The sequence below is a fragment of the Nesoenas mayeri genome (genome assembly GCF_963082525.1).
Source record: "Nesoenas mayeri genome assembly, chromosome: 2".
Classification (NCBI taxonomy): domain Eukaryota; kingdom Metazoa; phylum Chordata; class Aves; order Columbiformes; family Columbidae; genus Nesoenas; species Nesoenas mayeri.
In genome coordinates this window covers 134,182,128-134,196,342 of record NC_137543.1, presented here as the reverse complement: position 1 = coordinate 134,196,342, position 14,215 = coordinate 134,182,128, and the positions used below count along the sequence as shown (strand labels likewise).

General features: G+C 35.5%; 1 protein-coding gene across 7 annotated transcripts in view; it reads right to left on the bottom strand.

The window, feature by feature from the left end:
* ETV1 (ETS variant transcription factor 1) overlaps positions 1 to 14,215 on the bottom strand; it is a gene marked incomplete at its 3' end in the record, with an annotated part of 64,498 nt that overhangs the window by 47,830 nt on the left and 2,453 nt on the right. For 2 of the 7 annotated variants that reach the window (XM_080340039.1, XM_080340035.1), the window contains exons 3-4: positions 13,429 to 13,476; positions 3,451 to 3,504 (exon numbers count right to left, since the gene is read on the bottom strand). In XM_080340039.1, the coding sequence (XP_080196165.1) occupies positions 3,451 to 3,504; positions 13,429 to 13,476 (102 nt within the window). Of the gene's footprint in view, positions 1 to 3,450; positions 3,505 to 12,908; positions 13,110 to 13,428; positions 13,477 to 14,215 lie in introns of those variants that run through there. The other 5 variants (XM_080340036.1, XM_080340038.1, XM_080340034.1 and 2 more) reach the window with 4 other exon arrangements.

The window sequence follows — 14,215 nt, the reverse complement described above, 5'->3', positions numbered from 1 at the left end:
TTGTGAGAACGGAAATGAAAGAGTAAGAAAAATGCACTATTTAATATGCAAATGCAATATTTTTGCAGTGTAATTGCAAGCCAAAAGGAAGTCTTTTTGATACACATTTTTCTCCCTTAGAACTCAAAAAGTTCAGTCACTGCAGAAAGCAGAAGGTTCTGAGAAACTAAATAGCAATTTGTTTTCCAAATTTCACCCGAACAGGCTAGTTGTTATCTACTCCTCATTCCCCTCACTCTGAGCTAAACAACAAAAATATTCTTTGTGACACGTATTCATATTTTTTTTTTTTTTTAAAAAAAAAAAGGTAGTACAAGATGGACAAGATGGGGCTTTGACAAAAAAGAAAGGTTTGGAAGTGCAGACATTTCTAAGATTATTACAGCAGGAAAGACCACTTTCCAGAAGACATAACGGAGGAACAAAATGAATTCAACTTTAAACACGTAAACTGCAGTTTAAAGCATTAAGGGGAAGCTTGACATGCTGAATCTTTACCTAGTAGAAATATGCGTAATTCCAATGACATCAATAATATCACATGAAGTTATGGTAGTTGTTGATCTCACTCATACTATCCAAAGCCCACACCTAACTATAAATATATATATTATGTTTGCGTTTTGAAAACTGATTGAAGTTTAATAGCAACTCATAATTGAAATATTCATGGTCCCAAGCTGGCTTTGAAGTTAAATCCCTACGTGGATAAGTGGACTGTATATCTAATCTAAACTAAATGTTTCCCTTACTTACTAATACCAGTGCAGTTTCACTAGGTAAAATCATTATTGCAGAACAGAAACGTGAAGCCCACAGCTCTTTAAGGGGCATTTAATCCTGCTCAGTGCTAGGACACAGCCCATGCTCATGGCAGTATCAGTTCCTTCCACACCTTCGCTTCAAGAGTTGGCTAACTTGGTGATGTCTTGGCAAGAAAGTTTTAACCAGAGCTTTCCAGCACTGATAATGTTACTGAAGTGTCTTACAACTCCTTTCAACATTGCAAGCTTCAATTTAAGACCACAAATCCATCTGAGTTTTAAAGCCCATTTCTCAAGCAATGAAGGCAAAAGTAAAATGTAATTATTTTTTGTACCTGGACTGCAGACTGTAACCGTTTCCGTGGAACACGTCTGTTTTCTTATCATATTCTCAAATTGCACACACCCCTCCCCATAGCTTTATACAGCTCCATGAATGAAATTTGTGCAGCAAATTTAAATGAGGTGGATGGCCACAATTTGGTTGCTCCTGCACTACAAAGCAGCTGTGAACTCCTTCACTGGTTTACAGTTCGGTCCTTCACCACTTTTGGCTCAATTAAGTGTATTAAACACTGAACCTAGGAAAGCTTGCACATCCTCTCCCACGTTTAAAATAAAAATAAAAATAGTAAAAACACAACAAAAAATAAAAAGCGCCAAGTGCTCCTGCCAGCCTGCTGCCAGTAACAGGGTGAACACTGTACAGGCTTACAGATTATATATAGTAAGTCATTATAAAAGAGTTTGAAGGCAGGTTTGGATCCTAGAGAAAAGAGTCACAATTGTGCTACTGCTGCAGCAGTAATTTCCCCATGGCTTTGGTTATGCTGATCTCCGTTCCTGTTTTACAGAGCCCACAGCTACATATATTATATCCAAGTGTATGTCTGAAACTCCATAACCTTTGCCAGAGTAACTCTCCAGGAAGCTCTCCTGACCTTTACTTAAGATAAAGAAACCAACTGAAATGAAGAAATAAATGTTCCTTTGATAATACTGTGTAAGCTGTGGCTAAGGAACTTTGAAATACAACAGCATTAATAAAATACCCGTATTAGGAGAATTTCTTTATCACCAAAAGCACTGACCAGCTTCAATGGAGCTTTTCATTCACAGTTCACAAATTATTTTCCAAGAATCATTGACTTATGTAACGATAATTGTGGGTTAATAGAAGCCCTAACTGAACTTTGTACTCTTACACAAAGGACGTATGCATACATGACTATATTTGGACACAGCTCCATATGTAGGATAACATATCTGATTTTCAACTTATAGAATAGTTTTGGCTTTCGTTTTATAATTTAATTTTTTTTACAAGTTTTTGAAGCCAGAGGTTAAAAAAAAAAAACAACCAAAAACCAAAAAACCAAAAAACAAACACATGCTGTTACAAAGGGCAACTTTAAAAGTTTAAAAGTGACTGGGATTGTTGGTTGGTGTATTTACAGGAATTGCCGGAGGAAAATAAAAATAAATCGTTTCTGTGCAGGTACACTATTGGAGTCCAGGGGACAAAAAAATAAAGAAACTTATTTTTTTTTATTTTTTTCCCCCACAAAACATTGTTATGAATACTCTTAATAAATTGTTATTTAAAAAGTTTCTAAATAACTGGAAAAAATCCTCTAAAATATTTATAAGAAAATAAGTCTGAATTTGGGTTTTGGGTGAAAGACTATTTTAATGCAATTCTTTCTAATTTTTCTCATTTTAATCCTAACATTTCGGTACATTAATGCTGTATTTAATAGCTATCTGGTTTAGTGAACTGCCGTAATTCACTCTGATAGGATAAATTATTTAAGTTATTTAGCGAAACAGAAAAGCTACCATGCGCTCTGCTGCTATCAGCAGGCACTGTTTAGATGAGACCTCTCATGACGGAGAGAAACCTTGTCATGAGGAAAAAAGATGCTCCAAAAAGTCTGTGACTTTGTCAGAGAATGTTTCTCCTGCCATTTCTTTACTCCCTCCTTGCAATCACCCAAAACCACAGAACAGCAGGTACAGCAAAGGAGAGCCAGAGTTTAACAGAACAGTAGCACTTTAGCAGGTAAAAGCAGGATTTGAGGGGTACAGGCTGAGAAAAAGAAGTTTGGGCATATGTTAAGTAAAGTAGCAAACAACGCAAAGCATCGAGCTTAACAAAACTCCTGCTTCCTCCCATTAATTCAAAGAGATATTCTGTCTGAGCAACAATATGCCACATGCTAAGACAACTTAAAAATGCTTCAGGAGTGGCTGTATTAGACTGATTGTCTGGAGAATTTTATTTACCTATACATAAAATATACTGAGCAGCCTGATTTCTGCTCAGCAGAGCTGCCTTCTCTGTCCCATAGTATCTGATCCATATCGGCTCAACACACTCTTCTCCCCACACTATAGACACAGAAACTCCCTCCATCTCCATGTTTCTTCTCACTTCCATGGGGCTGGCGGGTAGGAACTACAGGAGATGGCCCCTGCTAAAGGTTATACCTTCAGCTTAAATAACTTATTTTAGCCGCGTATCAAAACGCCACTTGCTTTATCTGTTCATCACCTTGATGTCACTGACCGGCAAAAGGAACTATCACATGACCGCAGATGACACAATAAACAACAAATATGAAGACCCAAATATAAATACACAAATATATATTTTTAAGAAAGTGACGATTCATACTATACTTACAACTTTCAGCCTGATAGTCTGGCACAAACTGCTCGTCATTGTCAGGTACCTGAGCTGAGAAAAGGAAAACAAAAAACAAACAAACAAAAAACAAAAACAAGGAAAGAATTAAAAGAAGCCATTACAGCATAAAGACTCTTGTGGTTAATTTGAAGCACAGCCAAGATTAAAACTAGGATTTTTTTTTCCTTATCATTGTTGAGTATGAAAATCAGGCAAGTGCATCGTTTTACTATCAGATAAACCCTGGGGTGAAGCTGTGCGGTGCGAGCCCAGCGCAGCCACGGCACGGAGCGATGGGGACGAGAGGACGGGAAGGCTGACACTGGCGCTGGCCCTGCCTCGCTCCCTGCACCAGGGTCTGGACCTACCATGCCGCTGGTAAAACCCATCCGTGCTCGTTTTCAAAGTAACTGCACGGAAAGCCTGCACAAAACCAAATCCTAGTGGTTTACACTTAGGCATATTTAACCCCAAACTACACTTTCAGCTTCCTTAAAAGTGATTCCCATTTTTCATGGCAGTTAGCCAACACGGTAGTTCCTTTTGAGTATTTAGAACAGTAACAAAAAACCCTATTTGACCCGATTGCAGGATTCCTGGTTAAATGACAACATTTCAGACACTGAAAAAAAAAAATAATTACTTAAAGTAGGAATCATTATATCATCCATTCACCTTGTGTAAGATCATGTCCGCTTTTAAGAAGCCTTCATCACAAACTTGAGCTATAAAATACAATCGTTTCATGGTCTGCTGATACATAATTTTGTGTCTGTCGTACCACAGTTCCTTTTCGTTGTATATCTAAGACATTAGCCATCTCTCATACTGTGTTGGAAACTCATTTAAACCATTTAAGTTGAAATACCATTGAAGGTATATTATAGGTGAATACATTCAAATAACTGCAGAACATTACGCTGAGAAGTGGTGTCCTCAGAGCACAACAGGTGCTGGGTACATCCCAAGAGAGATCCAGCTTACCATCTCTGAACTTTGTCATCTTGTCTTCAACATACACTAACAAGAATCATCACAGCAAAGCCGCATTAAATTATCTGTTTGAAAATATTTCACTTTACACAGTTCTTGTCTAAACACAAGCAAATAATTCATATGTTCTTAATTAAAAGTTAACATCTGCCACGATCCGGTTACCCAACAAGATTTGAGAGGTAAATACTGGTTATATAATCATGTATCGAAACTGTGACTATCACATAATTAAATATATTAAATGATAAAATGTTACTTTACTGCCATTCAGAACACTTTGTGAGTTTAGGAAGTGTATGTTCCCCTTCACATATGTGCATTCGCTACTAGTTTCAACATAATTTCTTTCACTTAAAAATAGATGCTTAATTACTTACAATTATTTTGAATGTGCACTACAGTACTCTTCATGGAACAGACCTCCGCTCCTTACTCAGGATATATTTCTAATGACCGAAGTGAGATTTTTTTTCCCGGGCAAAGAGCTCAGAATCAGGCTCATTGTACCGAAAAATTATTTGCTCTCAGTTTTAAAATAAATGTTTTAAGATCTACTGTCTTAATTGCAGCAAACACCCCTTAAGAACAAATAACCCTGGGAAATCTGCAAATACAGATTTGAAAAGAAGCCTGAGTAAGATAAATAGACAAAGTGTAGTTAGCATTACTCTGAAAAAAAGAAGCATAGCTCTTATTGCTTTGTTGTTTGAGTTTTTTTGTTTGTTGTCTGGTTTTTTTTTAATAACCTATCCTTTTAGAAGAAAGCAGTACCTCTGAGGACATGTTAGCTCCTCCAAGTTTGAAACCGTATGAAATATTTATTTTATCAAGCCAAATATTCCCAGTATTTTTGATGCATTTAATTTTTTAATTTTTCTTTCCTCCATACAAATCACAGGACTTTTACCAGAAATTAACTCAGGGACAATATGAGCACAAACACTAACACTCTGCAACTTCTGACATTTCATGCAGTTCACTACATGCGAATGCTAGGCATTTTCCTTACAAAAATGCCAAATATTTGACTGTCACAGAAGAATCCAATTATGAAACCAAAGTATCCTACTTAAAAATCAGTTCCTAAGGATTTCTTACATTTCCAATTGTTTTTGAAGGGCTTGTGAGCACTTTCAGAGTTAAAGTAATTGTATCAAGTAATTTCTTGTTTACAGAAGACACATCCCACACATTTTTCTTAAGCCAGCTATCATTTTCGAATGCGGCAAGGAGGCTAGTATGACTCATGTGTTATACACACACATGCATTTTTTATATATACCATTATATATATGTTATTTTGGAAATCCAGGATACCTGAAAAAGGGTAAAAGAAAACAAAATCCCTCCTGTTGAAACTGGGAGGCCACACGTAGTGACTGCAGAACTGAGACAGCAGTCTTATGTAACTTCCTAGAGCATACTTGGTGCGCGAGACTGCTTCACCAATGCTTTATTCCTGTTTCATCAGCTTAACTTGACTTACTCCAGAACAATTCCATTGTAAAGACCCATGTACATATCAGTAAATGAGGCCCTTTTTTATTTATGGGCGAAGAGTAAGAAAAAATGAAATACATCTGGTTCAACTGTCAAGGAAAAACAGTATATACTGACACTACCCCTGATTTGGTCTGGAGTAAGCAAGAAAAATAAACTTCATTCACGGATCCTCAAAATTTATGAAGGGATATTTAACAGACATCAAGGCAGACCACTTTATCAGTACTCTTGAAATAGGTGGAGACTACGCTGTCAAATGTATTTTAAATACAATATTGACAGAGACTTAAAAGCCTTTGTAGGAAATGGAATACAGCAAGTTAGGAAGTGTTTACAAGCCTGCCAAATATAAACAAAACAAGTAACAATATCCAAAATATCAAACCCCAGGAACACAAGATTTCCTGCTGGAATCTAACTTTAGCAGCATCAGTACCTTAGAAACGAGCCCACAAGCATATAGAAAGAAATTAAAAGGACCTGCTAACTGTTGGAGATGAGGACTTAAATTATTCCTTCATTTAATCAGATATTATTTTTAAACTAGCAGAACTGAAACTCACACAGGATCATATTGCCGAAATGCAAGCAACCATCATGAGCCCAATCCACAGACTTCTTCCACCAGCCTCTTGCTGTGAGAAGGCAAATCGTTGGGATACCCCACGTCACTGCTCAAAGGGCTTTTGTACCTTGAGTTTGGATAATTATAGGCAGACTTTGTAGCAAATTAAACAGACAGGTAAGGACACTTCAACCTGAATGTCCGAATAACCAGCAGTGTTGGAGCCGTCTGTGCATTTATGGACATACGCCATTCATTTCCTGTTTTCTTTTATTCACAAATAATGCAATTCAGCAAGGCGGCCATAAAATCTCCATTGGTCTTCTGTTAACATACTCAATATAAGACACAACACATAAATCACCAAAACTCTTTTTTTTTTTAATTTTTTTTTTTTTTTACTTTGCCATTCAGACAAAAATTGAAAAAGATACCTGAAATTATCATCTAAGTGAATGAGAATATTTCCCTGAGCTACTTAATTATGGGGGTTTGAGAAGGCAAGTATATTCCAAAAGACTAATAAAAGGTTTTGAAGGATATTAAGCACATGGCTTTTACTGCTAATAGCAGAAGCAGCCACATTAGTTCATTCCACATTCAGAGCCATCAAGACTCAGACTCCTGAAGCAGACAACATCTGCAGCATAAGCCATCCAGCTCAGTCTAGATTATTACCAAAAGTTTTATTTTTTCTTCTGATTATAGCTATAATGTCTCAAGAGGATTTGGGAAGTGTACAGAAATGTTAATGACTATCTTGAGGATGTTATCAGTTTAGATTTTACGGTTTCACTACCTACTGAGTTAAAATCAGTTTGCCAAAAGCAAGCATTCACAGCACAAAAATACTTAATACTCGTTTGTAGTTTTCAGAGCTTTAAAAAGCTTTTGAAAAGCTGAACTGACAGCACATTTTACAAAGGGAAAGCAAATTGGGGAAAAAAAAAAGTTTAAAACTAGGGCCCGTTAGCTTGCTTTCATTACAAGTAAGCAAAAAATAAAAAGTGCCCATTAACAAGCATCCAGGACAAAAGGAGTTAATATTTAATTAAAACCAGCTCTATCCACTGTAACAATGACCTGGAGCCAAACAAGGCAGAAGATGTATGAGTCATTCTTTCTGCCAGTGAATGAGACAGCTGATCTCCGAAGCAATTCCTCAAGACAAGCAGTCAGAACTGGAGTTCTGCCTCCATTCACAAAAACACAGTCCAGCATGAACCATGTGGCCCCAACCACAAGCTTTTCATGTCACACCCTTCCAGAAAGCTACAGCAAAGTAAACTTGAACTCTAGGCATAAACACATTGATTTCACTGCTTTGTCTCAAGATGCAGTGCAGACCTGCTGAGGAACGTATTTAATAAATGAAAAGTTAAGCGAACTATAAAAGGCTTAAATTTAACTCTTCCTTCTCAAAATCACAAACTGCTTCCAAAAGCTCAGCTGCACTCCAGGGAAAGGTGTTCTTGTTTAAAAAAAAAAACCCAAAAAACAAAGCAAAACAAAACAAAAAAACTTTCCAGAAAAACAAGAAGCTGCAAACCTCCTCGCTTCACTTAAAACTTTATTTTGGGTAGCAGAACACTTCCTGCGGTATTGTGTTCTCTGACCTCACGCTTCACTTTTAGAGCTAAGAGTAATTTGTTTTAAAATATCAATGATTTATTCAAAGTGGCAAAAGAAACTGAAATTGGCAGGAAATTATATATGAACAGTAGTATTTTGGCTTCAGCTAAAATAAGACTTCAGGCCTCAACAGTAAGGAGTCTATTGAGTTTTCTTTGACTCATTGTCACTTCTGAATATCAGAGAGATTGTATAAATTTTAAGTATTCCTGAAAGAGCAGGGCGGCGGGGGGCGGGGGGGAATGTTTTGGGTGGTGCTTGCTTTTTTTTTTTTCCTATGGGAACAACTGTTTCTAACAAAGGAACATTCAGAAGGCAAAACAGTGACAAATTTCAAGATGGTGAAAAAATATTATTTCCCATAAGCACCGGATTTGCTGTCAAAACAACCCCTAACCCTTTTTACATACAGTGAGATGCTCTGACTAATAAACTTATATGCAGTTCAAAACTAGCTCCAGATCTCAAAATTCTTCCTTATGTGAATAATCCCTAGGAATATGAAGATGGGTTTGCAGAATCTGCTCTTCATTTGCTGCTATACTAAAAATGAGAAAAAAGTTAACTAAAAGAACACTCACATTTGACATTTTGCTACATCCCTCATGGTTCGCAAACCCCACTACGCCTTTGAAAATTACTATTTTGAGTAAAAGGCATATATTTTTCGACTAAACAAAAAAAAAGTTTAAAAGTTTACTACTACATAGACTTTCAGACTTGGAGATTTCTGGTGGTTTTATTTCTTTTGGATTTCTTTTTAAAAGAACATCCCCTCCATTTCTCCTCCTTTTTGTCTCATTTAACTTTTCTCATTCCTTGTGCACAGATATTTAACAAGTTACAAGTATGTGAAAGCCAGATCTGCCAAATCACTAGAACAAAAAATGTAAAAAAAAAAAAAGGCAGCTATTTTGTGCATGACAAATTCCAAAATAAAAATATTTTCACTGTGTTTTAGAGCGTGTGACCCCATCAGACATATTGTAGCCATGGAGGTATTAAATTATAATTTCTTGACTATTTTTGCTCTTGTAAAAACGTGGATAGTTATTGAATATGGCTACATAGCATTTGCCTTACACTGGGTAAATTTTACAAGTTTCTGGCAGGAGCAAGCTAGTTAGTCAGAGCAAGCTTCTATGCATCTTCACTGATTTAAACAAAGTCGCTCTAACTAGACCAATATTTGAAGATCTAGTACTTTCTTTTACCAAAAATAATCCTTTGAGAACTAGAAACTACTTATTGTCATATCTACTCATTTAAGAAATAAACCAGAAGTCAGCACCAACTTACACATCACCGCAACACTGGTACATCCTTCATGATAGCAGAGGGCAGAAACTTACTTCCAAAAGTTCGTTCCAAACTGAGATAATAATTATTTGAGAGAAATAACTTACATGCAGATACCAAAAAGTGGCTTTTAAATACTGGTAGGTTGTAGTAGCCATCCACTAAATGTAGCTAAACGGCAGTAGAGGCATAAACGCGTTACCTGTAACTATTATTTCAAAGCACTTACTGCTCACTTATCTTTTTCTATTTTTTCAAGTCACCGAAATAACATTGTATTTTATTTTCCAGTTTATTACCATCTGAGAAGTGTATTATTTATTGCTCTAAGAAACAGCTCTAGCACATAAATTCATTATTTGTCTTTGCTTGGGATGCCTTTTATGTATTTTTAACAAGCTGTAGGAGAAACTAGTACCTAAAAAGGTTGTTTGAAATAAAAATCTGGTTTTTGTTGATCTATTATACCCCTAAAACCAAATGCTTTTACCATGGAAAGGACACCAAGAATTTGTTCCCTCTCTTCATTTTATGCCAGAATGGGAAGTTACAGCTTTCATGATGAGATAACATTAGATTAATATTTGAACCATTTTTTCAAGTCACTGAACAATTGCTCTCTGCCAAAACCAATCTGATTCCAAATATACAGAATCAATAAAGTCATTTTATAATATTATCATAACAAAATGTTGCCATCAAGTTATTTAAATATAAAACAAAAGATAATGTCTGAATAATATTTGCCTTGGTTAGCAATAGGCAATTTTAACTATTTCCTTTCAAGTTTGAAAGCTGAAACAACTCTTAAAGGCTTCTCACTTTCAATTTCTGACATAAGGAAATAATTATAATCTATCTTCTGTCCAGCATAACAATTGACATTAAAATAATTTAGATTCTTTCTTACACATTTAATACTACACAGAGAAAGGAGCAAAACTCATGTCCATAAAAATCTAGTATGCAGCTCGTGGAATACATTTGTAAGTTTTCTGTTAAGTAGTATTCAGCTTGTTAATTATGGAGTAATAAAATATTAAAGAGGTTACTGGATTGTTTACATTTTGGATTAATTCTTTAATACATGTGAACCTCCCACTATTTTCAATGGGAAACAAATACATTTCTTTCGTGTTTACTTCTTTACCATCAACTTGTCACAGGTGACACTAACTGTAAAAATCTCCAGGCTAAAATATCTGATGTAGCAAGGATAGCTTCAGGAAAAGCAAAACAAAGAAATCCACAAGCATTTTTTGTGTGTCATAAAATCCAACTCACTTTCTTCTCCTAACTACTAAGTAGATTTTTGACCTGGTTACTCCCCAGTGGGGATCTGAACTCGTGGGAGAAACCTGGTCAGCTGCCACTGCTTTTCTTAAAAAGGGTCAAGATGTTTTAAAATTTCATGGTCATTTCCCTGGCTCCAGAGCATTATGAAAAGAAATATGTAAACATTACTGATGCTGCCAAATTGGCAGACTTCTAGCCTGTGAAGGTCCAGAAGAACATAAATGGACACATCTAGCAATGGGTAAACAAGTCTGATTTCAAAATCTGTTTCCTGGCTAAGCTCATCCATGTAGACACTCGAGCAGAACAACAATATATTCTCAAACACCAGTATATTGGAAAGACTACCAAAAGTTGTTTTGGGTGAGTTTTTTTTAACAAAAATTTGAGATCAAGTTAATAGCTCAATACTTGATTTTCTCATCTTGACTTTCTATTTCAGTTTTAGTTTAGTCTTCAGAAAAGCTGTGAAAAGTTTGTGTTTTGTGGAACAGCTAAGACCACGGCGTGGCCTGAAACACATAGGTTTCTTAAAATATTTCTAGAACACTGAAAAATCTGTAATATTAATTTGTAACAAGCTGTGGAAAAATGTAACATTCTTTAGCTTTATTATCCTCTGCTACATGAAAAGGCAACTTTTTTTTTTTAATTTTTAAATACTTACCAGATGATGCTATCTGCTTTTACAAAGCTTCCTCAACCTAGCTGGTGCAGGACTAGACACCTTTCTCTCTCAAAACCTATCTACATTTATTAAGTGAAATAGACTCAGCTAAAGAGGAAAAAAGGGCTTTCAAAATATTCATTCTAGTTTAAAATAAGCAGTGCCTCCAGAATAAAAATCACCATTACAGAAATTTATGTACCTGCTGAAATTATTAAATCAGTTTTACATTCCTTATTATTTTTCAAACTTACATTATTATCTGTACATGCATTATGAATCTGCCTGTATTTTTCTGATTAATGATCAAAGAAATTTAATCATTTTCAGAAACAAAAACCTCCACACCAGTGAAAAATCAAACTAAAAGTTCTCCTCTCAATCAAAAAATAGTATCTTTTGAGTAGTATTTTAACATACTTCTGGCTTGTTAGAGTGAATGAGATAATACAAAATAAAGAGATCCTCAGAAAAACTACCACAGGGAGACAGTTACAGTTGTACCTGATCATTATACTACAAAATGATCTTAGTACAGGACATTCTGCTTTCAGTTATTAGGAAAGAACCTTATTAATTCATAAAAAATATATGCTCTGATCCACTGATTTAAAGAGGACTTTTTCATTATATACTGAATAATCACATGCTAAAAATAATGCTAGAAGAATAAAAAGGTCAGCAAAATTAACAATACCCCACAACTTGCTTATATGTTAAGAACTTGACTTATATATAAAGAACTTGACTTGATATATAAAGCTGTTAAAACAAAAATCAGTATGCAGTCAAGTTGTCCTCAGCAGTATTTCCCTTTTTCTATGAAAACCAGCAGTAAGCAACTCACCCCAACATCCCTCCTTTCCCAAAAAAGCGTAACATCTATTCTATAAACAACCATGCCTAGTCCAGTACATTATAAAAATCTAACACACGTGAATACTCACATTCATTTAAATCAGGATAAATTTAGAGAGATTATGTTAACTTGCACCAAAATCATGTTTAACATTTCAGATGCAGAAGTTTACATAAAAATTTCAACCAGAAATATTGAGAACAGACAATGCATAAGAATGTTTATGCTTGAAATAAGCAGCATTGTAAATATCAAAGGAAAAATAAAAAGAAAATATTGCTGAAGAGAACAAATACACTTCAACAAACAGAAAACTACCTTGCATTCTATTAAAGTTCTCTTAACATAGCAGCTCATTTTTTGTTATTAAATGAATCTCTCAACATCTACTCTAAATTCAGATTTCTACATTATTGTTCTTAAACCTTCTCTCTTGAGTAGAATGTGCTCTGCAAGATTATTTGAAATACTTAAAAGCACAAGCAGGTGTAAAACAGACTGATGTCAGTTTTCTAATTACATAGTACACAAATCTCACAACTACAAATACGAAGATAAAAATAACATGCAAAATATTTAAAGGTTTCTGGAAAAAAAAAAAAAAAGAAAGAAGTACTTTTTAAGTATTCCATACACACCTAATGCTCTGTGTTGTGAACAAGGTGGAAAGAAGACACTTGCACTTAAATCTTGAAGCATCCCGTCCCGATGAACCCAGAGAAACTAATTTCTGCCATCAGAAAAGTACTCCACCAGAACACCAAATAATTATATGTGCTGCTCTAAAGGAAACGGCAAGCCCAGTTCTGGCTGTATGTAGTCTCTCGAGGTACAATAATATAAACCTGATCAATTGCAATTAAAATCTGAACAGAGGCTTAGAAGTTGAAGTCTTGGTGCATTAGTTCTTGCCAAAAGCAGATGTGATTGTGAGCTGGAAGCAATTTCTCCTGGTAATTTGTGATGACACTGGGTAGAGCAGCCCCAGAGTCCCCAAAGACAAACTCATCAGAGGCTCTAATGTATGCATGACACATGAGGTGGCTCTTTTAGAGCTCAATTAATTGGGCTGAACATTAAGACAGTAAGTTCAGGACTTTTTTTTTTTTTCCCTCCAGAGTTGTTTTTCCTCTTTTTACAAGCAGTTTTTTCCCTTACCTTCTGCAAGCCATGTCTCCTGTAATTGGCTCAGATCTTGAAAGAGTTCTGCAAAAAGATGAAGACATGGATAAGACTCACACCTTTAATCTCTTTTTAAGATTAAAATATGCTCAAAAATGTATTTTTCCTGATGAACAATGTACATGAATTCTGTTTTGGCCAGTCAAACATACAGACAAGGCAGGTATTTTTGGGTTGCAGCTAATGATTTTTCTCCACTTGTTAATAAAAAAGAAGTAACTACTGTACTATTTTATCAATTCCCAAAATACCAGCCAGAATCTAACCAAGTTCTATAGTATAAAAGGCTCATTCAGTAATACATAGAAACGTTTAAAATTGTAATTTTTCTTACAGGTGAACTATTTCCCCTTATACAATTCAGGCCTCCGCTTGCAATATCTGCCCCAGATAAAGCTATAAAGCTCCCTCGGACCTCAGCAAGAGTTCTGCCTGGGCAATGACCGACTATTTTTATGAGTCGGGTCGTAAACATTATATAAAATTTTGAAACAAAGACCTGGGATGCTGCAATAGTAAACAGAAATGGGAAGTCCTTTGTACTTCCCCTTATGTTTTTATGTATGACAAGAGAATCACCAGTATTTCCTCTATTCTATACTCACTGTACTTCTTTAAAGTGAAATCACTTTCTCCATGGACTGAGTTTTGCAGCAGCTTATCTTTTTTCTGCAACTCAATTGCTTATAATGGGTGTAAAACCGGGCAGCATTCGGCTTACTTGCAAAGCTCAGAAACTCAATTATGAAAATTCTGTTTACTA